The following is a 27,531-nucleotide window of genomic DNA, read 5'->3' as shown; positions in this document are numbered from 1 at the left end:
TGGTTCATCCATTTAACAGTGGGAGCATCATCTTTGATCATGTGCCTCAGAGGAGGTGACTCATGCTCACCGTGTTAGCCTTAGCTGCCTGCCCTCACACTGTTCATAGCCACGGTGATGCACGCACACAGCCATGCTAACATAATGGGAAGATAATGCCACTTGTTGCACCGTTTGTGTGTCGGATCTGCACATTCAATGTCTGCACTTATCCATGCATAAGTAATACTGAGAAGTTCACCGTGAACATATCTGACATTCAATAAGCCCTTAACATTCCATCATCTCCATTCCATCACCATGAATATTAAGTAGTTCTTTATTGACTTGGCAAGACAACTCAAATGGAATATATGTTATAAACCTGTTTACTTAAAACTGCCTTTTAGTCTCAAGCTGCTTTTTCCCAGCAACTCACAGTCTGACACGAGCTCTGTTGTCTTCATAAGTGGTTTGTGTTGCACTTTAAATGGCCTGACAGTTACACAACGCATCATTAAGGGGCTACTAGTACTGTGGCTTGAAGAGCCAGTGAGGAGGATTAGATTGGAGGTGTAAATATAAAATTAAATGCACAACCCCCTCTATCCATGCCACTAGATATGTGTAAGTAGGAGTGCTGCTGAAGCCCGTGTTGATATGTTGGTGTCACATTGACTCACACTGGTAACCCGGAATATCTGGAAGCTCCTGATGAGCATTTACAACAACACTTTTACGCGTACTGATTTGATGTGGATAGTCATTTTGGGAATACTCATTTATGCAAGTCTGTCCATCACGGGAAATCGACGTCTCTTGTTCTCTATTAACTCGCGCTGCCGGCCTCAGATGCTCGGGAACAATTAGTACAGGAGGCTGAAATCTAGCGTCCCGTCGGGGGAAAGCAGCTGAGGGAGAGACACTTGAAAGCCATTTGCATGGTTGCCGTGTTAAAGAAATTGCTCGCGTCCATCATCTTCAACTGGCCTGGTGCTCAGGAGACGGGAAAATGAGAGGTAAATTGTGTGCAGTTTAATTGGACTTTTTCTTTCTGCCAAGAAATGCTTGGATGCACATTCCATGATGACAATAATACTGCGTTAAATCCACACAGATTCCTCTTTGGCACGGTGTGATTCTTTATTGTCTGATTATTGTCGAGGTGTTTTGATGGATAGTTTGACGCTTTTCTTTTCCACCTGCTCTCAGTCCTCTCTTCTGTGCAGTTAGTTAGTCTCTGTGATCACCGTCCCCCAGACCTGCCAGTAACCGTGTAAATGTGAAACCAGTAGTCAGGTTATTCCTGGGGTTGCTTTCTTTATTCCTTCAGTCCCATCTTTTTATTTTTGTATTACCTCCTCGTCTGGTCTACCTATTATTCTTCCTGGGTGCTCTGCCAGGCACCCTTGTTCCCAATGAATTCTGTGAGAGGAATGCTGGAGGTCCGCTAGTAGGTCCAATTAGGAGGCAGACATATGGGGGGGCCACGCTGGTGTGTGTGTGGCTCATTAAAGGGATACACGCACACACACACACACACATCTCTTGATGCAAAAGCAAATTAAGCTACTTGTATCTGTTGTATTCACATGCACTAGCATTGTTAGAGAACGGAAGCACAATATCGGAGGATTTTGAATGCGTGAGGCTGAAAAGAAGCCCCGCCCCCCCACACACACACACCACCACCATCAACACAAACTGTCATGCATTGTCTGTCTTTTCTGTTGTCGTTGAGCGTGTGTGCAACACTCGGTTGGGGGCTTTCTATATGAATCTTTCATGCAGGAGAATTGTACAAAGAGCTATTTCCATTTGACTTCTCTGCGGGAACGTGTTTATAGATGTTCGCAATTTCATGTCTGTAGGTCATGTTTCTTTGTGTGTGTGTGTGTGTGTGTGTGTGTGTGTGTGTGTGTGTGTGTGTGTTTCTGAACCCCGGGGGGCTTTGTAATGGATGTCCCCCATGCCTCACAATCGAGCGGTAGAGATCCTCCAGGAATGCTTGTGTGTGTGTGTGTGTGTGTGTGTGTGTGTGTGTGTGTGTGTGTGTGTGTGTGTGTGTGTGTGTGTGTGTGTGTGTGTGTGTGTGTGTGTGTGTGTGTGTGTGTGTGTGTGTGTGTGTGTGTGTGTGTGCGTGTGTGTGTGTGTGTGTGTGTGTAAAGCAGCTGTCTTGTCAGCCTCCACTGTCCCCACGGGGCACTCACACACCAAGGGGCAAACTAACAACACACATTAACAGTAACACACACTGTGAGCTGACCAGCAGCTCTTGCTCTGGAGGGGTAGACGGGCTCACTGTGGAGCCTCCGGAGACGGCTGACTGGTTATAACACGAAGAGATCTTAAACCTACGACGGCCTAAAAACACTGAACGATGCAAATGATTCACTTTAACCAATCACTGTGGTTCTAATTATAGATCTGTCTTTGAGTTAAACGTTGCATCTCAATTCCAGATTCTTCTTCTTCTTCTTCTTTTGGTGCAGATGTCATCTATCCTCTAGCACATGCCAGTAGACGTGCATGGATTATCACAGTGGAACAGTCTGTATTAAATCCTGTAAAAAGTTGCGAGGTTGCTGTGAGATTCCACACTCTTGGTGGTGTTTAATTAACTTTTTTTCCAACACAACGGTTCTGGGAAGAACACAATTGCAGAAGTTAAACTTCTATTGCCAAGTTACTTTATATCAGACTCATGAACTCACTGCTTCTCAGTTCAGTTGTTTGCTTTTCCATTGCTGTCTTTTCTAACAGGATTATGCAAGTTGTTTATTTAAACTATGTTTCCCTTCGCGTTCTGGTTAAAATGGATCTTCCCAACATTTTGGGAAATTTCCTTATTAACGTTTTATTACAAGATAAATATTACATTTACTGCTGAGAGAAACTCTGAACTCCTGTCCTTGTTAAGTGACACTTAAATAAAACCCAGCTGACTCTCCGTCATCAGCCTGATAGCTAGCAAAGAACAGCATGTCTACAAAAGATGCAGAAAGATATTTTGTCTTTCTTGGTGAGGCTAAATATGTCATAGAGATATCTTATATGTTGAACACAACACAGATTGTGTTGATTATTGATTATTTCATATAATTCTCTAGAAGACAAGTTCTTAACATCAAAGGAAGTACCATATATATATATAGACATATATCCATCCATCCATCCATTTTCAATACCGCTTATCCTCATTAGGGTCGCGGGGGCGCTGGAGCCTATCCCAGCTGACATAGGGCGAAGGCAGGGGACACCCTGGACAGGCCGCCAGTCCATCGAGGGCACATGTAGGGACATACAACCATTCACTCTCACATTCATATATATATATATATATATATATATATATATATATATATATATATATATATATATATATATATATATATATATGTATATATATATGTATATATATATGTATATATATATATTAGGACTGGGCACGTTAATGCGTTATAAATACGTTAACGCCGACAATGATTTTTTCATGCGTTAACAGCTTTTTTTTTTGCACTGGGAGGGGCTTAATGCTGCTGCACACATTGACCGAGAACATGGAGAAAGTTACTTTTAAATGGACATTTTCATTTTAAATATCTACCAGACGGCGTAGTTAATAAAAGCAAAGCTCTTTGTAACCACTTAAACTGGAGTTATCTCATCACTGGAGTACCACGAGCATGAATACGACTTAAAGGTGTCACACAGCATTGATGCCAGCTAGCTACCCAAACAACCAGTGGAGTGACTACTGTGGATGGGGCGTGTCGATAAACCAACGCAGGAACAATGAACAACTGCTTTGGCCAAGTGGAGAGCAGCGGACTGCAGGCTGATTACTGTGGTGGAAGAGGTCGGCAGAATCGCAACGAAAGACGCCGCGGATTTTTAATTCATTATTGAATTTTGCGCATTATGCGATTAATCGCTGTTAATCACAGAAAAATCATGCGATTAATCGATTAAATTAGTTAATCTTTGCACATCACTAATATATATGCATATATATATACATATATTGTATGTATGTATATTTATAAATGCATATATATATATATATGTATATGCATATATATATACATATATTGTATGTATGTATATTTATATATGCATATATATATATATATGCATATATATATACATATATTGTATGTATGTATATTTATATATGCATATATATATATATATATATATATATATATATATATATATATATATATATGCATATATATATACATATATTGTATGTATGTATATTTATATATGCGCTGCCAGCCGGTGATATGAATATTTGTATGTGAGGGAAAGAGAGCGAGGCTGCATATTCACATGCATTAGTGTGTGTGTGTGTGTGTGTGTGTGTGTGTGTGCACAGAATGCACCATGCATCTACCACAGTCAATAGGATGTAATTAAATATGTATCGCACAGACGCAGCCTTTGATGTTCCCCAGCATTAATGCGTTCTGTCTCATTGCTCGGCTGAGTTGTTAGCGAGGCCCAGTCATGTTCCTCCTCTGGGCCTAAAGACAGTCTGCAAGCTACAATGAAACCTGTTCCTCCGAGCAGCAATGGTGGTATGGATGCCTGTGTGTGGGTGTGTGCATGGTTAGTCATCCTTGAATGTGTGTGAGTATGTTGAGGTACTGTGGGAGGGCTCCGACGTACCGTTTATCTGAAATAATGTCTCTATTGGTTAGCGATTATGTTTCAACTTTCATCTTTTAAAAGAGACTAAATGGAATGCTTGATTTGGTTTGTGCCTATTAAGAACTGAACCCATATGGGGGCCCCCGGCTAATTTGGCAGATGTAAAGCTGCCAGTATCAGCCATTACATAACGTCTACATTGATTTGATATTACAGCCTTGAAGGCATAATAACCTTGACTGTGAGAATGGATTGAAAAGGGAGACGTCGTCCACGAGGTCAGAGTTCACTTGTTTTTGAAGCCAACAGCTCTCCAGAGTGGACACGCCGTCTCACCTGCTGATGGTATTGTTGCAGTTAGTGAGGTCCACTCAGGCTCCTGTAGAAAGCCCTGCAGTCCAAAACACAAGCCAGTCAACAGCCCTTCACCGTGTGGACAATGCATCATCAGAACAAAGGAACGAACAGCTGGGTTAAGTGAGCCCATTTAACTCTGATCTCACAGATCTCAGAACGAAGGTGATCAGATTAATTCAAGCCCTGTTTAAAATATGTATGACTTTATTACAACGGATCTCAATAGCACATCAAGCGTAGAGCACATCAATTCACAATGAAGACAGAGATGTTAGAGGAGATCTCTGGTGTTCACAGCTACATATTAAATAGAAACATAATGAGGAGGATCTGCACCATACACAAGGAGAACATTTGGCAGCACTTTAAAGTTCAACAGTACAGATGTGTTGCCCCTCTGATAAATGAGCTTGTTGCAGAGTTCTCTTCTAATCATATTATCTTGGACTCAAGTCCAATATGAGTAATATGGACTTTCAGAACATTAATTGGCTACAATCTTGGTATTTGGATGGAAAGAAATGAATAATACTAAAGACTCACTGTCTACTTTATACACTTTTAATAGTAAACTTAATATTTATGGATTTGGATCATTAGTCAACAAAGCAAGCACATTATGATCATGAAGATGTTCATTTTTCACTGGCATATTAATGAACAAACAAATGCATAATGCATAATCACAAATTGAAGCGGGAAAATAAACTGCATTTGTAAAATGCAACATGAACGTAACTATAAGTACTAAGTATGGTCCTAATTAAGAAATGTATTTGTGATCCTGCTTTATGAAACTGAAGTTTGAGAGAAAATGCCTGATGTAGTCTCGTACTCCTGGTGTATCTGGTGATCCTGTTATTTTGTCAATGTCTTGTGAAGCCCTCTCTCCATCCTCGGTGACGGCTCTCAGCGCGGTCCTCACCCCCTCCACACGGCGAGCTTTAACCAGTGTGTGTGTGAGTGTGTGTGTGTGTGTGTGTGGACACACGTGTATAAGTGTGAGTCTGTTTGTCACAGGGCTTCCCTGATGACCTTGTACACTGCGGCGGGGGGGTGATTAAGGATCAGGGCCAAAGACCATTTTCTTTTTCCTTTTCCGCGGGAAGATGAATGACCCTGTTTGAAAGTGGCTGCCGATGGCTTCGGGCAATAAGAGGTTGCTGTGGGTGTACAGAAGCAGGTCCTTGAGAAAAAGAGAAATACTCGGCACATAACCCGATCTGCTGAAACTAACACTGTGGTGACGGTGAACAAATTCAATGTATTTCTCTCTCTCTCTCTCTCTCTCTCCCCCCCCCCCCTACTCCACCTCTCGAGCCCTCTTTTCATTTCCCCATACACCTGGAAAGACCTGGGAAAATGTGCTGACAACAGGAGGCCGCTAAGTGAGGCCCACCGAGGGTACTCATTCCAAATATCAATATTTGATGTAGGAAATCATTTAGCGCGTGGCTTTGGCCCCACGAGTTGATTCAGGAGCTCATTGCATTGAAATTCATCTACTATATTGAAGGAGAGGGTTAACAGCGGGGCTTCCAGCCTCTTTGCACTGCTTATGTTAGCTTCTTTTTAATACAGAGATCAAATATCATGACCGTTTTAAAACGTTTTATTAGAATAGCCTCCGTGTGTTATTTTTAACCTGCTGTGATGAAGCCTCTTATCAGTCACAGGGCTGAGCAAAAAGAGTTGTGGCAGCTCATTGATAGGGATATGGCCTCGTGCCATTGATTCTTCTTGTAATACAAGCCTCTCCCTTGTCGGCCTGTCAAAGCCCAGATCGGACACGATAACACGCACATCAGCCGTCAATAGAAAGGCGAAGCTTCCGCCATGGAGATGACTATCTCATTTTGATACGAGGCCGGTGGAGTGGAGGAATGGAGCTTGTGAGAGAGCGAGAAAGAGGAGATGGGTGTGGCCGTCATCCTTACCTCTGATATCTGTCTCTTCCGGGCCCTTTCTCCCCCTGAGAAAATAGTCTGTGGCATCTGTCCCCATCGAGTGTCTTATACATGTCCAAGGTGGCCGAGGAGCCCCTCGGGAAGAAGAAGTTGCTTTGAATTGCCTCAGCGTCGTCACTTTGATCTCTGAACATGTAACCGCATTGGATATCCACGGCAACTGACTGCCAGGATGAGGCGCTAGAGGAACATTGATTTGTTTGGGGTTCATACCCATCACTATAAACAAAACAAAGAAATCAGCTTTAGCCAGTGGGCATTGTAATTAAACCAATTGGGTTGGATATTGGAGTTGTAATGACTCTCTTCCTTCGTTTGTCAGTGTTGCTCAGCCTCTGGGCGGGGGACCCTGTGAAGGTCATTTGTTATGATAAGACCGTGGTGTGTTCAGGAGCAACCTCCAGCACCCTCCCTCCTGATATGACTCACTGTACTGTACATGTGTGCTTAGATTGCTGTGGCCTCTCGACGCCACAGCACTGTTCAGGCTCATATTTCATGTCATGTTTGTAGCCCGGGGGCCGTGGCTGCGCTTTAGCCTCGACGGCTCTCACTGACCCAGGAGAAAACTGTAGACAGTGCATCACGTCTTTCTTCTCCCCCTGCAGAGCACACGGCGCTGCTTTGATGTGACCCATCAAATCACCGTCACGCTCAGCAGAATATTCCACCGCAGATGCAGATGCAGATGCAGATACAGATGTAGATGCAGATGCGGCAGCTGCTCCTGGTTTTACTTTAAGTTAAATCAGCCTCAGTTTGGATAGTACAACGATGGCCGCGAGCACACAGTTAAATGATGGTATATTTTAAGAACCGCCGGGAGAAGAATATGCTCACTATATGTGATTTCCTCGCAAGCTGATAGTGTGTAATATCTTGTTAAATGTAACAGTGAAGTCTGCAGGGGTTCAGACACCGTTATTATTAGGCACAGGTGTGAAGAGAAGGTGCGAGTGCACTCCTGCAGGAACAGTATGAGATAGAAAGCCTTAGTAATTAAGCACATTGTTGAAATAACTTGTAACAATGAAAAAAAGATTACAAACAACCATATTCTCTCATTTCTTCTGCTTTGAGTTTTCTGGGTTTCTCTTGATACTTTAAAAGTGTGAGCAGTTTGGCTCGGCTGTATTGAATAGTGGATTTTAGGTGTAGCACAGCCTGGCAGCCTGCAGTGCAGCGGCTAGAAGGGAGCAGGGCTAGATGTTGTTGTTGTTGTGGTCACTGGCTTATGGAGAGACACCTACCTACTGTAAATGGTATGAATATGTTGACATGAAGGGGTGATTGGGTTAAGGGTCATTTCTACCTTGATGCAACACTCCCATAATGCATGTACTCTGAAGGTGACTGTAAAAGTCCCCATTGTCCAGACGTCTCTCCCTCATGTTATTTCAATGAAGTGATGGGGAACAACACAGCAGCCCTCAGTCTGTGTCCAATGGACTTCAGCCTCAGCTAATGAAAGGCGTCAGCAGCCTGAGCTCGTCAAATGTTGTGGGTACCTTCCAAAGGTAAAGAATTGTCCTCTTTGTGTTTCCTCGCTGAGCGATAGCGACACAAACAGGCTCTACACTGCCTGCATAGCAATGCAGCACGTTAACAGAGAGAAGCTCCAGTCCTCTGTCAGTGTCTACACAGGCTGCTTGCAGGTGACCCATCACTGCATAGGCAGAAGGAGAAAATAGACTTGAAGCATAAGAACACGTCTAAATGCACGGCCGTCGACAGCTGGATTGATTAAACTAAAAATGTTGTGTTACACGGACGACTGCCATGTAGACATGTACCTCAAACAGCCTCACCTGAGCTTCAGCTGCATTTCTGCAAAGGACTATAGATTTTTTCCCCAAATCTTGGAATCATATTTTGGAAAAGGAGTGTGAGGGGAAATATCTGAAGTTCCCCTTTGAAAATGCTGTAACCCTACTACTAATACTGCAGCCTAATATCAAATATATGATCTGTGCTGGACAGGCACCGTGCTCTTTGTTTGTGTTCTCTTATGGTAAAAGTGTTTCATCAAAGAAGAGTTGGGTTCCCAACCTTCAGGTTTTATTGTTAATCAATCTTGCAGCCTCATTGTTCACTCTGAGGTCAGGCCTGACTGGTGATGGAGCACTTCATTCAGTTGCTGTGGTAATTGCAGCTCCGCCCTGTTAATGGTCTCTGCATTGCTGCTGGCTGGTCCAGAAGTTGTGATTAAACCCCAGAGAAGCTCAGAGGAGCCAGAGACCTCTTTGCACATTCTCCATGTTGTTTGTGTCAGAGCCGTCAGTTGTGGAACTAAAAGCTGCGTATTTTGAGACCGCTCCATCGCCGTCGATCGCCGCCGCCGTCCTTTTAGTTGAAGTGGTCAGAGGTCAACGCTGTTTTAATGAAGTCTGGCTATTGATTTGTTTGTGGGGTTTGTTTGAGCGTCACTTGAAGGCAGCGTAATCAGGATAATCAGGCACGATGCACACAGCCTGTGAGGTTTGTATGTCCTGATATCATCGTGTATTACACACTTTCTTCAACACACAGGAAGTAGAAGGCATGTGCATGCGTATTCAAGCTTCCCACACACACAACAAACCAGCCTGTGAATCCTGCCACCCAGACTCTCTTCGAAATGACGATGACAACGTCTGTTGAAAATAATTACACCAAAATAAGAAATCACTTTGCTGCCAAAATATATCCCACTCTATGTTATGGAGATTTAGAAAGAGAATTGGATTTCCCCAGCTGTGAAATCACCATTTGACTGTACCCTGTGTAGGCTCACACACGGGCTGCTGCCTCGGGAGCTGCCTTTGCGTTTACATCCTCTGGCCTCGCGCTCTACGTTGTCCTCGACGACCGACAGCGGACTGTGAGCTTCGTGACGCTTCATTGGTTCTAGATTAGCCCAAATGCGAAAAAAAATGGCACCCGAAGCCCTTCATCAGAAAGCACTCCAGTCTGAACTATTGTGACACAGATACATCTTTTGTTTTATGAGAATGAATCAGGCGCGCATCTAGTGGATCTAAAAAATGTCAAACATCGCACTTCAACAGCCCTCTTCAATTTCCACGAGTGGAATCAGAGTCGCCTCGATTAGAGGTCTCGAAGGGAACACATTGAATGGAGTGTATCCTTCCACCATTCACATTCAACCTTTACAACACATGAGCTGAGGCCATATGCATATGCTGAGCCAGTCCTCTCTCTGAATAGATGTAAAGATGAACTTACTAACGATTTCTTCGTGGCTGCGCCTCCAGAGATTATAAAGAGTTCCGTGAGGCTTACCTCGAGGTTAGAAGCTGTGCCACCCGATACCTCATCACATTCATTAGCCTGCCACACACCTTCTTTCACACAGTCGTATAGATGTCCGTCCATGATGGAATGTTGCAATGGAATTTATTACATTGCTGGTTTCATTTAAACTGCCGAACAAAATCCACTTTGATAAAATGATATCAAATATTAAATCCATTTCAAATCACTTCAAAGGAACACATCTGGAATAAGATAAAGGGCTGGTGGAGCTCTCTTGATACAGCTGTGGTGGTACTTCAGACAAAAAACAAGGTTGGTAGCCCCACTGCCCTAATAAATGTCTTTTTTTATGGAATATAAAAATCCTCTGCCTGTATTTAGGCTGCAGTCTGACAGTTAAGTCTCTCATTTTAGTCTTTTCTGAGCATTTGGGGAGATTGATGCACTGATGATTATCTCCGTTTTCCGAGGATTTCTCGCTCCTATGCCCCTCTCCGCAGGAGGGGATATGCTACAGGATACTTAAGATACATTAATGCTAACTGATGTGACAGGAGAAGAATCTCTACAACTTGAATATCTCATTAGAGTATTTCATGATTTATTCAACAAAACAAATGTTCTGTGTGCATGAGGAATGAGTGCAGTGCTATAAAGAGGAACAAGATGTCTTAATACCTCTGTCTGTGCACTGGCTGTAACCGTGCAGTCTGTACATCAACGTGCACGATAACGATATTAGTTTAGGCTTCTTTGTCTCCATTATGTTGATGTTACTTAAGTGCATGTGTGATTTAATTTGCATGTGACCCTTGTTAGAGTGCACGTGTAACAAGTACTGGCCTCGTCAGGTTGACATTGTTTTGGGCGCTTATTGGGCGTGACGCTGACATGTAGAAGACACAGGATGGAGAGCCTGTCTGAGCTGGGGCTTAATAGCAAAATGTGTGCTTTGTTGGCAGGTGAATCTCTATTTGTTCCATTATAATAAAGCCAAATATTGTCTCTGTGCTGCGATGCTGTCGGCATCACCTGCAGAGAAACGAGGCAGGCCGTGTGTTCAGTCGGGTTATGGTGAGATGGTCTCGGGCTGAAATTGCTGGAGCAGACTTTGAAGTGGCTCTGGTTTTCATCTCTCTCTGTGTCCCTGCCTCCCACATCTGCCCGCTATCATAATAACAAGCAATAACCGTCTTTCGGCAATAACCAAGACTTTTACGCCTGTAATGTGGCTTCAATAAATAGTCATGTTTACTAAGGGGACATATTTTACAGCAATTTATTTTCCAGCCTCCCCTCTTGCTACTTTTTTTTAGTTTTTTTGCCACCTCGTGCTGGAGTACAGTACATAATGTGGTGCATTATGCATACCAGGACAAACAAGCATTAGTACATTATCACAAGCATTAGTACAGTCCATCACGCATAACCACTCCACGCATTAGGAATATGCTTTGAAAAATACACTTTCTCCCAGCGAGGTTTGGTAGACATGTTGAACATCAGCATGCGTGTGTGTGTGCGCGCGGGGCTGTGTAGGTGTGTGTGTGTGTGTAGGTGTGTGCGTGTGTGTGCATATGGTAGAGGCGGACAGCTTTCTCGGGGCACTGTTGAAAGCTGCAGCACGAGCATGGAGGCGCTTTTCATTAGTCTGTCAAACTCAATGATATTTAGAGCCCCACACCCTCGGCCAGGACTGGAAAACTCAATCAGCACTCTGATTTCATAACCCTGCTTGGTGACAGGGCTTATTTTATCGCCCCGCTGATTCATTCTAATAAATGCTGGCTGCCCAGCTGAAATACAACCCCCCCCCCCCCCCCCCACTCTTCTCTGTCCTCCATGGGTCGACCCGAACGCAGGGAAGGGGGGGTGGGCATAAATCAGAATTGTGGGAACTGGAGGGTGCAGATACTCCATCGCTGGTCCGGGTGTGTGCTAGAGAGACCGCCGCCCCACACACCTCCCTCCTTCTGCACCCTTTAGCACAAATCAGAAGCCGGGACAGTGTTGATCTGTGGGGGCTTGGCGGGGCCATTGATTGCGGACGACAGAGGAGGAGAGGGATGATAAATAATCGGAGGCAGAGTGCGGAGGGTGAAGGAAAACAATTATCTGCGGAGGTGGAAAGCACATAAAGTGAAGAATGATAAACAGTGTGAAATATGATTGACCCCCAGGTGATATATGGAAGCCGAAGGACAGGCGGAGAGGTCTGTGTGCACAGAGATATCCTTGAATGGAAGGGCCGTGTGCAGGTTGAGGACTTACTTGTATACAGGCCTAACCACGTTCCCTGTGCACGGGTGTGAATGTGTGTCTCTCTCCCTGCAGACGACGGATGACATCGTTTCGTCGGCGGAGTGCTCCAGCGACGACGAGGACCTGGAAGAGTGCGACTCGGGACATGCAGGTGGGATGGGTGTGTCGAGTTGTGCTTGCTCTGAACCTGGTCTATTTCTCCTTATCTTTCTTTGATTTGCTAGCGAGGAGCCTCTCCTCTGAGCATCATGTCCCATGGGAGCTCCAAGTGTAACTTCAAAAAAGCCCTCCGAAAAGTAGCCATTGTGAGAAATCTACACGAGTGTATTTCTAAAGTCTAAAGAACTCTTTGGAGATGGATGAAAGCAGTAAGAATTGAGTTCCTATATCCTTAGCATGCTCTCAGTAAGAGGTTAACTGTAAATGCATACATCGCATAGTCAGCTACTGCAGTCAAAGCTCACACCTTTCATCTCTAAAACAAGTTACACTTAGCTATGGGGCCACTGGTTGCAGACATGACAAAGCATTGATACTAATTTTGTTCTCTCAGCATTTAGTCGAGAGCAAAACTTTACTCAACAAAGTACGAAATTAGTATCAAGCCCCATGTCGCCCGCACTGATGCTTCAAAATGTATCTGTCCTGTTCTGGTTGATTTCCTCTTGCTGTGCGTGTGTGTGCGTCTCTCTTGACAGAGGATACATTTTGAGATTCTTTCGAGAACAAAGATGCTTCCAGCATAGACACTGTGATATGTAGCAGACTAACTGCAACAGAGCCTCTTCCTCCCTTCTCCTTCTTCTTCTTCCTCTCCTCGTTTGTACCTCTGTTTCCTTCGTCGGAGGCTTGCCTTACCTGAAACATTCTAATAGAGAACAGATATCCTCGAATTTCTGTGCGCATCGTCTCTCTTCCCTCCTCCCATCACACATACACACACACACACACACACATCACTTTGTGATTAGATCAAAGTGATAAGACGTTCACTCAGAGGAGTTGGACAATAAAATCACAGCTGGAAATATAACTGCAGATTTGAAATGAGTTGATATTTTGAGTCAACTTGGGTTTGGACCCTTTTTAAACCAGAAACTGTCAATCCCACTCGTGCCCAGGGGCAGGTTGGCATATATCCTAATAGTAGGGAGTAAACCAGGAGAGAGTTACCCAAGGTGGCCCAGTATGTAGAGCGGCTCCCCTTAAAACCGCTCCCTGTCCTTCACAGCAGCCTAATCGATCTGGGCACCAAGCATATGTCCACTTGTACTGCTAATAATAAGCCTTAATTAAAACAATGTATTGCCCCTTTCACTTTATTTCTGCTCCGAAACACAGATAATAAGTAATTTATTTATTTTTCTGCGAAATGAGGTCTTTGCGTGTACTTTAGTCCATATTCTTTTCCTCCAATCGTTGTCTTTGAAACCTTATCACGCTGTTCTAGCGTTTTAATATGACGAAAAGTCATTTTCTCCGGGCGTCTGTGCAGTATTTAGGTTCTTTATCTATAAGCACGAGTCGATCTCTAATCAGAAATTATTGAAATTGAATGGACGCATTTTTGCAGCTGCTTCTTCTTTGGTTCCCGACACTATTCAAACATCAAACCCAAGTATTCTCAAAAGTGGAAGAGCAGTGTAAGAAGTTTCTACTGAAGAGAACATGGTACCCTCCCCTCATATAGTGGCAACATATGTAGTCATACACACTCATACATGTACATTTCACCATGTTGACACAGAAATTCATATCCTTATTCCTTGCCCCGCTTCCAGTCGTATGAACAGCTGCATGACATGATGTTGATTTCTTTTCTGTTGCATTTTGTTTGTTTTATTTCCTCCTGTGATGCAACATCTCTCTTCTGTATCGATTTGGACCCAGCTGTTGGGTTGCTTAACATTTGAGCTTTTTTCTTTTGGCTTTCCTTACGGGCCGGGGCGGGTTGATTGGGGTGGTTTTATGTTCTCGTTTTGTTGTGGTTGTTTGTTTTTTTTCTTTGGCGTCCTCCTCATCATCCGTCGTCCATCCTCCAAGCAAGGATAAAGCCACTCCGCCCGTTTTTTACCTCATCTTGTGCCGCATGAACTTTTGGTGGTTGGAAAATTCAAAGTGCTCCTCCTCATCAAGTGTGTGTTTATTTTTGTTGTGCCATATGGCTTCTAGAGAAACATCCTCCCCCTCCCCCCCCCCCCCCCCCCCCCATATTTCGATACAACGTAGGAAAACGGCAACAAAACCTTTTCTTGCCATCATCCTTTTTTTGGCCTTGTGCCAGCAACCCCATTCTGTCTCAAGAAAGTTGTGTGTGAAAGAATGACTCTCCTCCCGAGCATTAACCCCCCCCCCCCCCCCCCTTCCGCTCCATCCCTCCTCACCCACCTGCTTTCTTTTAGCCTTTCTGCATATACATGTCTGTTTGAATGCAGATGGCATAAAAAAGACTTTTATTGCCACAAAGTATATCTGTTTTTCTATTCTATCTGTTGCTCCAAGTAGAAGGCATTTGTGGCATGCACACTGTACTGGACTGTACCGCAGCTCTGTGGACGTACTTATAATCCCCCACCCCCCCCCGGCTTCTGCATGGATATGACTGGCATCCATTTTGTGTACTGCTTCTTCTCCACCCATAAGTCTCAGGCTAACCCCCAGCTGGCTTCTACTACATGTCAGTATGTGTGTGTGTTCGGGGCCCGGAGCCCCGTGGCCCCTCCTCCCTGGAGGCGTGTTGTGCTTGTGCCTGCTGTCAGTGCTCCGTCTGTGTCTGTCTGCTGCGTGGTGTCGTCTAATAAAACTGTTAAACCTTACCTTCTCCCTTTATCCCACGTGAGTTCCACAAGAGGGCAAGTCAGGAGTGTGCAGTGAGATTCTGGACTCTAAATTAGGACCTGAACCCAATCAGAGTATCGCGACCAAATCCTGATGGAAAAAAAACATGCTCAGTTCAGAGAACAGCAAATACCAGTTGAATTCATCATTTCATTTCACAGTGATTAACAGAGCAGCTTGTCATTACCGTGTAATCTGAGCAATTTCTGTGATTAATATGTAATTATATTTTATTAATTGATGCAAATGATTTTCATAAATCCACAAATGCAAAATGTTTTGATTAGTACATTCAGTGCCGAACATAATATTAGTTCGACCAGATAAGGATCCCTTCAAGGTTCCTAACAAGCCCGACACAGAATCACACAGCGTTGCAAAGGTAACGGTGGCGTTGCTCTATTTCCTCTCGCGGTGTCAGTAAGCTGTGGCAGGGCAACTGGTCCATCACCGCAGGACCTGGGCCAGGGCCCCTAGGTCAGGGCCCCTGGGTCAGGGCCCCTGGGTCAGGGCCCCTGGGTCAGGGCCCCTGGGTCAGGGCCCCTGGGTCATGGTCCCTGGGTCATGGTCCCTGGGTCATGGTCCCTGGGTCAGGGCCCCTGGGCCAGGGCCCCTGGGTCAGGGCCCCTGGGTCAGGGCCCCTGGGCCCTTAGGGTACACAACTACTCGCCTAGCTTCAGGAAACGGTCATGGTCCGGGTTAAGGGATGTAGTCTGCACAAGAGCACATCGATGGAATAGACATGGACATGAATAACCTGCTTATGAGGATTAGCCCGCTTCATATTCTGAATATAATCTTTACATGAGCTCAGAGAAATCAGTTATTCATATCCCTGTGATATAAACTAGTAAACCGGTTACTGGTTACTGGTTACTGCATATTAGCACAGATGCAAAAACAAACAAGAGATGAGAGCGTCAAGAAATATGAAATACTTCACTGTACATGTACTACCAACTAGCTCATCCACCATCTCTCTCTCTTTCGCTCTCTCTCTCTCTCCCTCCCTCTCTCTCCATCCTTTTCTCCCTCTCTCTCTATCTGTCTCTCCCTCCCTCTCTCTATCTCTCTCTTTCGCTCTCTCCCTCTCCCTCCTTCCCTCTCTCCCTCCTTCTCCTTCCCTGCCTCTCTCTCCCTCCCTCTCTCTCTCTCCCTCCCTCTCTCTCTCTCTCTCTCCCTCCCTCTCCCTCCCTCCCGCCCTCTCTCCCTCTCTCTCTCTCCCTCTCTCCCTCTCCCTCCCTCCCCCCTCTCTCCCCCCTCTCTCCATCTCTCCCTCCCTCCCCCCTCTCTCCCCCCTCTCTCCATCTCTCCCTCCCTCCCCCCTCTCTCCCCCCTCTCTCCATCTCTCTCTCCCTCTCCCTCTCTCTCCCTCCCTACCCCCCTCTCTCCCTCTCTCCCTCTCTCTTCCTCCCTCCCCTCCTCTCTCCCTCTCTCCCTCTCTCCCTCCCCCCCTCTCTCCCTCTCTCCCTCTCCCTCCCCCTCCATCCCTCCCTCCCCCTCTCCCTCTCCCTCCCCCTCCCCCTCCATCCCTCCCTCTCCCCCCCTCTCCCTCCCCCTCCATCCCTCCCTCTCCCCCCCTCCCCCTCCCCCTCCATCCCTCCCTCTCCCCCCCTCTCCCTCCCCCTCCATCCCTCTCTCTCTCTCCCTCAGGTAGGATAAAGTGCATACAGCTGACATATTCAGGTGCATAATAAACGGGATGAGGACCGGTGCAAACACACAAATAGGATACTCTAAAAACGGTGTGAATGCCTCTGGAAACACACTCATTGTGTTTTTTCCTGCTACAACAACATTGTACCAGTGCCTTTAATGTTCAAACAACAAGACTACAGGTTGCGGGTCAATGCCTTCTCAAAATGACCCATGACATGTTGTATTCTGCCCTCTCTATGTTTAGTTAAGTTTAGCAACTAAAGCGACGTGACAAAAAAAGTGGATGACTGACGCGTAATATGAAAGGAGTTAACAAGTGACAAGTGGCAAACCTCCAGAGACCGACTCAGATGTTCCCTTCAGGAACCTTTTAGCCTCTTTCAGCTCATTGTTTAGCTTTCTATGGCCAGTAGCTTTGGGTTCACTCCCATCTCATAACTACTACAGTTAAAGTACCTTAGACATATTACCTTTTGGATAATATGTTAATGTTGCAATGACTACGAATGGCCAAAACAACAGGTTTAGGGTGAGGGGTCCTGTAGATGCTTTGTGCACCCGCCCATCACACCAGCCTCCCGTACTCCTCACTGCACTAAAAGAATGTTGCTACTGAGCATCGACACACAGGTATGTTGCTCCCATCTGTTTAAACAAACAACACAACAGAAGGCAGCCCACACATCTCTGCAAACAGGGCAACAGTTGCCCTCTGTGACAGTCAGATAGATTGTAAAACGATTGTGTATTTCATAAAAGGGCCCTAAATGGCCCAGCATGCACTATTACCCTATCAGACTTTGATGAAGTGGAGCACAGATCAAACATATGTATAGATCTCTCCTCATCTCTTTGGCCTTGGTGGGTAAAGTGGAGAGTCTGTGGATCAAATTAATGTTCGGCCCGAAGCATGGATGGGATGTTGTGAGATTTCTTCATTGCTGCAAGAGCCCCGACACATGTGGGGGTACAGAATGAAGTATGATAGGGACGGATCATTGGGTTTCCTTGTGGCGTCACCCACGGCTTCTGTCAAGCCCCATCGGGCCGGCTGTCACTTCAACACAGGCCTCAGATCAGTTTAAAGGTTATTCAGCTGACACATGTCCACCTAGTGCGGAGGTGCAGCCTAACAGCTGCACAGCAAATCGAGCGGTTGACAGGGGCGAGTCGCCACGCCTGCTGGAGATGCCAATGTAATACGCCAGACTGCACCCATCCACATGATGACAGATTAACAGCTACCTTCAGGAAGCCCCTCCTCCAGCCGGCGATAGTTCATGCATCTGGACAGGGTAGACCGCTCGGCTTGTAAACAGAACGTCCTCCAACTTTTAGGATGGGAATGAATTTTCTGTCAGTTAGAAATTAGATAAGATGAGCAAAGTGCTCAGCTTCTTACGATACATGTTTCTAGAAAGCTCAGGCGTTACACAGGGCGCAATATCCCTGGCATGGTTCTTTAAGTGTGTCCACACTGAGAATCTGTGTGTGGCTGGCTCTCTGGTAATCAGCTCTCCAGCTGTGGTGGGTAGAAGTGAATGAATCTGCTACAGCAGGGTTCTGGACACAATGTGCACAGCCACAATGAGATTTCAGGGCCCCAAACCACTGACTCGCCCACAATTTGCAGCATTGAAATCCCATTGACTTGACTGAGTTCATCCATGGTTGGTGCTAGTGCACCGGCTTTCCGCTTTTATAGTGTAGCATCGTCAAATCCCTGACACATCATCGGGATTCATCTCCATTCGGAAGCCTCAGCAAACGCTGGATGGACACGGGGATCAGGAGAGAGACCTGAGGGAAAGAGAGAGGGAGTGAGGAAGAGAAGAGAAAGTGCTGCTCTGCGATTTCTGCATTCTGTAGCCTCCAAGCTGCTGAGGTAGTCAATCAGCCATTTAGAAATAACTACATTTACTTAATTCCTCTTTAAAAGCCGACACAGGCATGCCGTAGTCCTTTTTTTTTTATCACCAATGATGAAAACAGTGGAACATTCTGTTTTGTTTCAGGCTCTCATTTGTGTGGTTTAAAAAAATTGGGTCGGTTTACCGTTGATGAAAATGCTACCCAGTAGGCACCGGCGTGAAGAAACTCTTATTAATCTGAAGTCCTAACTTTATTTTGCTTTTTAAAGAAAAAGAAAAAGATATTTGTTTGCCAGGGAGGCGGAGGCTTAGAATAAAATCCCATCCATCTTGACGAGTGCAGGAAACAAACACAGTCTGTTAGAAACCGCATGTTTGTCTGCTTCAGAAATGCAAGAGCCTCCACAGGATTAAAGTGTTAGCACAACATCAAGGTCCTCTGCACTGGAGACCCCTGACTAGCAGCGGTTCCCTCCCATCCAAGTGGTTTGTTGATGTAGCGCAAAGCTAACAGTTGCCGAAAGCTGCCAAGAACGGAGTGAAAGGATGCAAACAACGGGGACAGTCTGATAAATAAAACCACTTACTCTGGGCTGGTATTGTTGAACAAGGCGAGGAGTTTGGCTCTGTTTGTAGAATATTATCCAGCTATGCTACGTGATCAGTAGCTGTTAGCTGAGGAGACACAGTCATACCGCGATATCACGGCAGTGTGTTGCGTGGAGCATGGAAGGACCACATTTAAGACGTCAGTGTTCATCACACACTCGGTACAGTGTGACGGACGCCATATTTCAATTTCAATAGCCGGTCACTCATGGACCAGTTTTGCGTGATGAACGAGGTTTCTTTAACCGGCCTGCAGAACCAGATCCAAACCCTGATCTCTGAAGACAATCGACCCTCTCAACAAATACAGACGCCACCCCGAGCCCTCTTGTGGAACTCCTCTCTGTCACATGAAGGCTGTTGGTTATGTGCATAACGCAAAGCATCTGAACACTTAATAGAAATTAGCTCATTAATTATCTCTCTACTTCCCCGCTTGATTAATTAGCAGTCTCGGTGGGCCGAAATGTCACATAATGCTGGTTAAATATCCCCCTTGCATCACCCCTGTTTACTGCCGATAAATGGTTCCTTTGCCTGAAAAAACATCCCACAGCCTTTGGTGGCAGTGACCTTTAACTGACCTCTGACCCCTTCTTAAGCCCCTTCCCCTACCTGTTCCATGGCTTGCTGTATTGTTATTGTATATTACTTTCCCTAAATGCAACTTACTTAAGCATGCATTAACCCAACTTCTTATAGTGGAACTAAAATCCAAAATAAAACCATGTCTGATTGACCTCTCTTTCTCTGACGCACATCCAGATTGCACGCCCTGTCCTGTGTTTTAAGATACTAACGAGATAAATGTAGTAGTAACTAATAATAAAGTCTTTATTATTAGTTAAATGAAGGTGGTGACACTTTGCCTATAAACTGTCCCCCTCCTCTTTGTCTGCCTCAGTGTGTGCTTTCTGGTTGTTCATCTTTGATAGTGTGAGAAATTCAATGCCTTTCTTTCTTTCTTGCTTGCTTTTTGTCTTTTTGTACATATATGTTCAAACACATATATGTGTATCTATGTTTCTATTCTGAAAATGTTCAAATTTTACTATCTGCTAATTTGCTAAAGATCACTATTGCCAATGTTTTGATGATTTCTTCCCTAATTAGATTGAAACTTCCTCTTTTCTCTATGAATGAACGACTACTTCACAAACAACGGGAGGTTTGTGAGATTGGCTGTCAAAACCACGCAGCTGCATTTGGGATTTCAAATTCACGTCCTCATAGAGAAAAAAGAGAAGACACCTCCAAAGTAGATCCTCGCCACTATCTGTGAAAAGTGTTCCAAACTGTTTCTATGCTGATCGTTAATATTTTCCTGTTATCTGAAGGCTATCTCTGATTGAAATTTGGATTTAATCAATGAATGAGTCGATTAATTTTGTGCATGGCAAAAGAAGTTGCAGCTTAGGGTTTGTAAAACTGTGTTGAGAGTGCTGTTCTCTTTTGTAGATGGGCATGTATATGCTCATTGTTTGTATATCCCCATCCCTTCCTTACAGCCAAAAGCTCTAATGCCGCCCGACCGCTTCGTGCCGCCTTTACATGGACATGGCAACTGATGTACACGTTCACCCCCATCTATGTCATTTCCTTCCTAGTATGTTCATAGGTCCCACCCCGTCTCACACTCCCTCCTCCCAAACCTTTACGTAGAGATTCTAAGATATGTACAGTCATCCATTTGTTCATTAATGAAGTTGAAAAAAAAAATAAGAAAAGAAAAGAGAGTCATCTAATCAGGATGTAGATATTTATGGAGAGACTTATCTATCGAAGCAAGAATTATAGATATACACTTTTCTTTTCATAAAAAATTAAATGACTATCAAAAGAACAAAAAAAAAAAAAGTTATGCTGAACAGAATGGTGAAGAATATTTTTCATGTCATGATGTGTGGATGTATGTGTTGTTGCCTCCCTGTACCATCCTGTCTAAAAAAAAGAGAAATATATACTAATTAATCAGAAACTGATAAAAAGAAACTAACCTAACTTGTCCAGAGGCATTCTTACACAACTTTCTTTTGTAAATTTTTTTTCTTCCTGCCAAAATCATGCGGGCAATTTGTTGATGTAAGTTGACAAAACTGATGGTATGCTTTCTTCCTTTGAAAACTGTTTTTTTTTCTTCTTTTTTTTCCTTTTTGTAGGCTTTTATGATTTTCCGAGCTGTTTTTACCTGTTTTTTCTACTTACGTATTACTAATCCCTTTCTGGATAGCTCTATCTGTGGCTTGACTTTGTGAATGTTTTTGTTTTTTTACAACGTTTGCCCTAACTCTGATCTCTTTTTGCAATGCCTTAATTATTATTTTGGTTTCCTTCTTTTCTGTTGTGTTCTTTTCTTTTTGTTCCAAAAGGTTTGCATCTCTTTATAGTGCCCTGTTTGTGAGCCTTTGCAATGTACAAACAAGCCACCTTGGCAAGAGGATAAGCAGCTTCAATAGACATCTGAATGTTTCAATCCCTTTGTAGTCGTCCAACCACAGGTGTCACCAGTAAAGCATGAGCTATCAAATGTTCCCAAACGGATTTATTAGGATGAGTGCATGTGGGAAGGTTTTTAAACACAGTCTGTAAGTCTGTGAGTCTTATGAATAATCAGTTCCCATAGAGTAAAACTGCAATGTCAATCACGTTTTGAGGGAAACATATTTTCTCTAAGCCTGTGATGTATCACAATTACGTTTCTAGTCATAGTCCGCGAAGGCGAGGAGGCCAACACAGGATTATCACTCTGTGTGAAACCAGAACGCTGTCTAATAATAATTCACGTCGGTAACTTAAATAGCATAATAAAATAAAATGGTGTTTTTACTCAAACTAGCCAGGTTAGTTTTGTTCTGTTTGGTTTCATTTACAACATTAATCAGGTGCTTAAAACTGGAGAAAATAACTTTCCCCTCGAAACGTAATTGAGAATGCAGTTCAGTTGGAATAGAATAGAGATTTCTCTGGTTTCCCCCCCGAACAGCAAACATTCAGGTGTGATTGAACTGCCCGGTGACTTTGTGCCATCGTGGTAACTGTAGGGCTCAAAAGGCAAGAGGCAAACGGGGGAGCCCACTAATGCTGTCGCTGCATCTCTGAGACAGCTTTCTTTAGTGGATCAGTGTGGGACCCTCTGATAGAACTTCAGGTTTTTAAGAGGCGCAGGGTGATGTTGTTTGGACTTTCAGTCCAAAAACACTGCCTCTGCTCTTTTTAGTTCTGTCATTTTTCACTTAGAATTTTTCGCCCGTGTAGGTCAACATGTTAAAAAGCACCTCCCTCAGCGGCTCTATGACACACTTTACCAACAGTTTATCATTCCAGACTTCCAGGCCCACTGGATGCACATTTACCGTCTGCTTCTTTTTATCCAGAGCGCATCTATTGGTGCTCAGCATGTTGAACTAAAAAGGATTTGCACTTGAAGATAAATTAAAAGCCTGAACTAGTTATTCATATGGGGAGATGTGCAGCAATATCCCCCCCCCCCCCCCCCAAAAAAAAAAGAAGAAATATGGGCCCACAATTTGTGTGGCATTACACATCATTCACAGGTTATTTTTATACAGTAACTCATGAATATTCGTGCAGCACATAGAACATCTGATATCCATGACTGCAGCATTAATGTAGTGCTGATAGAGCGTCGTGCTATCTGAAAACATGCAGGATAAGTAGGAGTTAGGAAGTGGAGTCAGTTTAATGTGGCTCACCCTGGTGCATCCCTCAAAGCCTTTTGATGCAATGTAGCCTTCATACTTGGCTGTTGTTTTCCTTTCAGTTTGGGTCTTGTTTGGTTCTGAGTTTCATTGTTTTTGCACTGGTACAGTATTTTCCGTTCTTTCTTTCCTTGTTTTTCTTCAGTTCATTTCTTCCTATGTTGAGCTTTGCTTCATCCGTTCTTTGGTGACCGATTGTTTTGGTGTTTGGCTGCTTCTTGCTCTGCTGACTACAGACTGTCTGCCCTCTGACTGCTGTCTGTTTCTCTCTTTCACTTTCCAGGAGGGGAGCTAGTCATCCCCGTGCTAGTCGAGGAGCCCATAGACATCCCCTCTGTATCCACCCGTTCTCCCTTCATCCCTCTCCCTCCAACCCTCCACCCCGTCCTCACCATTATTGAGACCACCAAAGAATCCTTGGCCATGGCCACTGAGGCGGGGGTACCTTGCTTGTCGGACCGAGGCGGCGATGATTGTGATGGTGGTGATGATGGTGATGATGATGATGATGATGATGGCATGGTGATTTCGGGGTTTGGCTCTGGCGAAGCTTTCGACTCTAGCCTGCCCCCGACTGACGATGAAGATTTTTACACCACCTTCTCCCTGGTAACAGATAAGATCTTGACCACATCGGCCTATGAAGGCGGCTACAAAGCCCTCGCGCCCAAGTGGGAGGCCAAGGACTTGAGGCCTAGCAAAGCCTCTGAGGCAGGTAGGACTACACCCACCTCGCCTCTGCCCGACCTCCGGGGCACGCCGCCGGCGGCGGTCCCCTCGGACACGCCACCCAAGCTGCCCGCCGGGAAAATGAACAACCGCGAGGTAAAACCCCCGCAGCCGGACATAGTCCTGCTGCCCCTGCCCACGTCCTTCGATCTGGACGGCACCAAGCCACGGGGCCCCTTCATCACCTCTCCCATGCTGCGCACGGTGCCTGCTGCCTTGCCCACCGTGCCCGGCGTGGTGCGGCGGGTGCCCCCGGGGGCCTCAGAGGTGATCCGGGAATCCAGCAGCACCACGGGCATGGTGGTGGGCATTGTCTCAGCCGCCGCCCTGTGCATCCTCATCCTCCTCTACGCCATGTACAAGTACAGGAACAGAGACGAGGGTTCCTACCAGGTGGACGAGACGCGCAACTACATCAGCAACTCGGCGCAAACCAACGGCGCCGTGGTGAAGGATAAAACGCCCAGCGGCAGCACCAAAGGCAGCGCCAGTAGCAAGAGACCGAAAGACAAGGACAAGGAATATTATGTATAGAAATCAAAAGTCATTTCCCAACACATAGAAAAATAAACTGTTTGGAACACAGTTATAAACATTTTGACAGTACCATATTGGCAACTGTGATTTAAAAAGGATAAAATCTCTTTAGAACTCAAGACTTACTGAGTCTCTGAAACATTTACAAAAGAACTTTGGCTTATGGAAGCACACTTACTATTGTAAGCATTACAGAGAGACAATGCAGTACAACTTCACCGGGACTCGACGTGGATCTTCCCCGTCGGAGACATTTGGCGGCGTGAATAACATCACTCTAACATCCACTCGACCCCAAGTGACTGTCAAGAGGTGTGTGATCCTTGGAGTTCTAACGACCTTGTCCATTGTAACCCTGTAAAATACGATCACTGTCATTTCGGCCATTCTGAGCATGCATGTGAGGTGTATGTGACGTGGTGCTGGCATCTGTGTAAGTGAGGGACCTCAAGAAACCATGATTGTCGGGAAAGTTGGAAGTCAAAACATGATTCGCATCGCAAACGGTTTCATTAAATGTATCTTTCATGGATGCGATATGAGCTAAAGCAAATGAGTACTTACAGCTGTCTTTTTATTTCTATTTTTTGTTGGTTTTTTTATGTATTAATTTTTGTCGGTTATTTATTTGTTTATTGGATTTCGGTCCTTTTTTTTGAAGGATGATGTCCAGTCAGGTTTGACAGTCCTCAGTGACCGCTCAGCAGGATGTGATACAGTAATGTATCTCAATATTCATCCCTCCATCCCTCACGTCTCAGTTAAGGATCAGACCGCTATGCATGGCAACCAAATTCCAGATGGTGTTCAAAGCGTGTGAGAGTGGATCCACCAGGCGAAATGCACAATTCATTGTTATTTCTCAGAATTTAAAATCTCCGATAGCATTTTCTTTGGTCCAGTTTTCCATCGACTTCTTGAGATGTTGTTGCAAAATGCATTATCATAACGTGTGTCAATCTTTAAAAAAAAAAGAAGTCCAGACTAAAGACTTACTCCAGTGTGAACAAGTGACATTCTATCTGTTGTCACAGACAACTGTGTCATAAACAGAAATTATGTTTACATATTTTATTACATCATAGCCGTTGTGCTTTGCAGGTCAATATTGTACAGAAAATTCAAGTTTCTGTTGATTTTTAAGAAATCATCTTGTATAGACGGACCATTTGATTTGATTTTACTGCTTGAGCAACACAACGAAGAAATGATTTGTATTCCTTTGCCAGGAACGCCTGGAGATAAAAAATGATGTGCACAGGAACATTTGTTTAGGCAGAGAGCAAATGTTGTTAGATTAGACGTCTAGTCTCTCTGGGTGGTGTTCCTCTTCAGTCGCATGAATATTTCACCGGAAGCTGTCAATCAATTAGAAAACAACTCCCTCAGATGTTGTAGTAGGGACTCCTCCTCATTCTGAAATGAATTTCATCATGTTATTTATTTTTTTATTGGACATTTTAAGAAAAAACAGAAGAAGAGAATAAAGACAGATTATGATGGATTTGGAGAGCTGTTGCTAGCACCTTACTGACTTACAGGTGTTTTTATTTTTGTTTCCTTTCTTCCTTTTTTTTAAAACTCTGACGTCAATGTTCTCGTATGAAGTCTTTTTGCATTTGTTTTTTTTCTGTTTATCGTGTAGCTTAATTTCATGTCTCATTTTTATGACGTTCTCTTCCAGCAAATCTTGTTTTTTATGTCATTATTTATTGCTGAAGGTATTTGTTCTCATTTTCATGCAAAATCAGTCGGTGTGTATGTTCACTTTGATTTTTTGTGTTGGTACTTGGCTTTTTTCGACCAGTTAATTATTATTGTCTTATGCTCCTTTGACTCCAAACAATTCCCAGAAATAAAAAAAAAATGTTGTTCCCAAACTTTTTGGATGGTAGACCGCGGGTGGCTGTCTCTCACTCATCATGTTGTGGTGTGCAGGTGGAAGGAGATAGAGACAGATAGCATCTACTCCCAACCACCGATTCTCATCCATTTGCTGTCGCTTCAATGATTCTTTTTATAACAAAAAGTGCTATCATTTCCATTCAAATGAAGTCCAGAGCAGAGCAGCGCAACACCATCATTTACTTATAGATCGTTATGCAAATGTACGCACTGTTCAGCGGTGCTGAGAGAGAGAAAAGGGCGGATGGAGAAAACAGCTATTAGAAGGTCCAGAGGCCTCACAACAGCAGAGGAATGGGTTTGGGTTTCTTTCGTCAGGCCTTTATGAGCGTGCTCAGCCAAATGAGATTCTCCACAACCATATGGCCGGGTTATGAGCTACTCAATGGCTGCAGCACCTGCTTCCCCTCTTTACACTGTCCATATTTTTGTTCAAATGGGCCTTCACAGAGCTGGTCATTAACTTGCAATAGCCCATTGATGTAGGATATCAGAGCGGCGTGTGTGAGTATATCTAGCTGGTACAATGACTACATATGAGCTCATTCATCCTGCCATAGGCAATGAGAACAAGAAGGCCAGCGGGGCTTTGTTCCACAGAGGGTCTGTTTGGTACATTCAGAGCCAGACAAACATTTCAACAGTCTTTTTTTTTTTTTTTTTTTTCTTCGCCACAAATGTGTGGAAATTTGTTCTGTGTAAGTCAACACAATAAAAGGTTTATGTGTAAGAAAACAACATTCATTTGAGCAAGCAATGGTATTGGATCCATTGTCCATCCTACTGCAGTACACACAGTGCCCTACCAAGGCAGAGAGCAGGAAGTAGTCTGTCTGTTGCTCCTCCAGAGACAGATGGCCCTGCTGTTCCCAACAACGGCTCTGAGACACACTGCAGCCCCAACGGGCTGACACAAAGCCCACGAAGCGGTTTCCAGGCAGGTTGTAATGACTTTATTGGAGACCTTTTAGGCAGATTGTTTGACCCCTAACTATCACTGATGTGTGCTGCGTCTCCACACACTGTCAGCTGATTGGTTCGTAGGTCACGTCAACGCGTTGTCAGTTCTACCATATTGTGAATGAATGGAGAACAATGATTGAACCGTTTATTTTGTTTATTTGTAACATTATTACGGCATTACAGCCTCGAGCTCTTCGGGTGGTGTCGCTCTCTCTCTTTTTGGAA

General features: G+C 44.4%; 1 protein-coding gene across 1 annotated transcript in view; it reads left to right on the top strand.

Moving 5' to 3' along the window:
• Positions 1–24,435, top strand: part of LOC117727272 (neurexin-3b) — a 195,761-nt gene extending 171,326 nt beyond the window's left edge. The window contains exons 15-17 of the mRNA XM_034527479.1: positions 529–531; positions 12,549–12,613; positions 24,105–24,435. Coding sequence (XP_034383370.1) covers positions 529–531; positions 12,549–12,613; positions 24,105–24,435 — 399 coding nt within the window. The remainder of the gene's footprint in view (positions 1–528; positions 532–12,548; positions 12,614–24,104) is intronic.
• Positions 24,436–27,531: the final 3,096 nt, after the last annotated feature.

Source organism: Cyclopterus lumpus, chromosome 24 (assembly GCF_009769545.1).
Source record: "Cyclopterus lumpus isolate fCycLum1 chromosome 24, fCycLum1.pri, whole genome shotgun sequence".
NCBI classification, from domain to species: domain Eukaryota; kingdom Metazoa; phylum Chordata; class Actinopteri; order Perciformes; family Cyclopteridae; genus Cyclopterus; species Cyclopterus lumpus.
The sequence above is the reverse complement of the archived record's forward strand: the minus strand, read 5'-3'. Positions and strand labels throughout refer to the sequence as shown.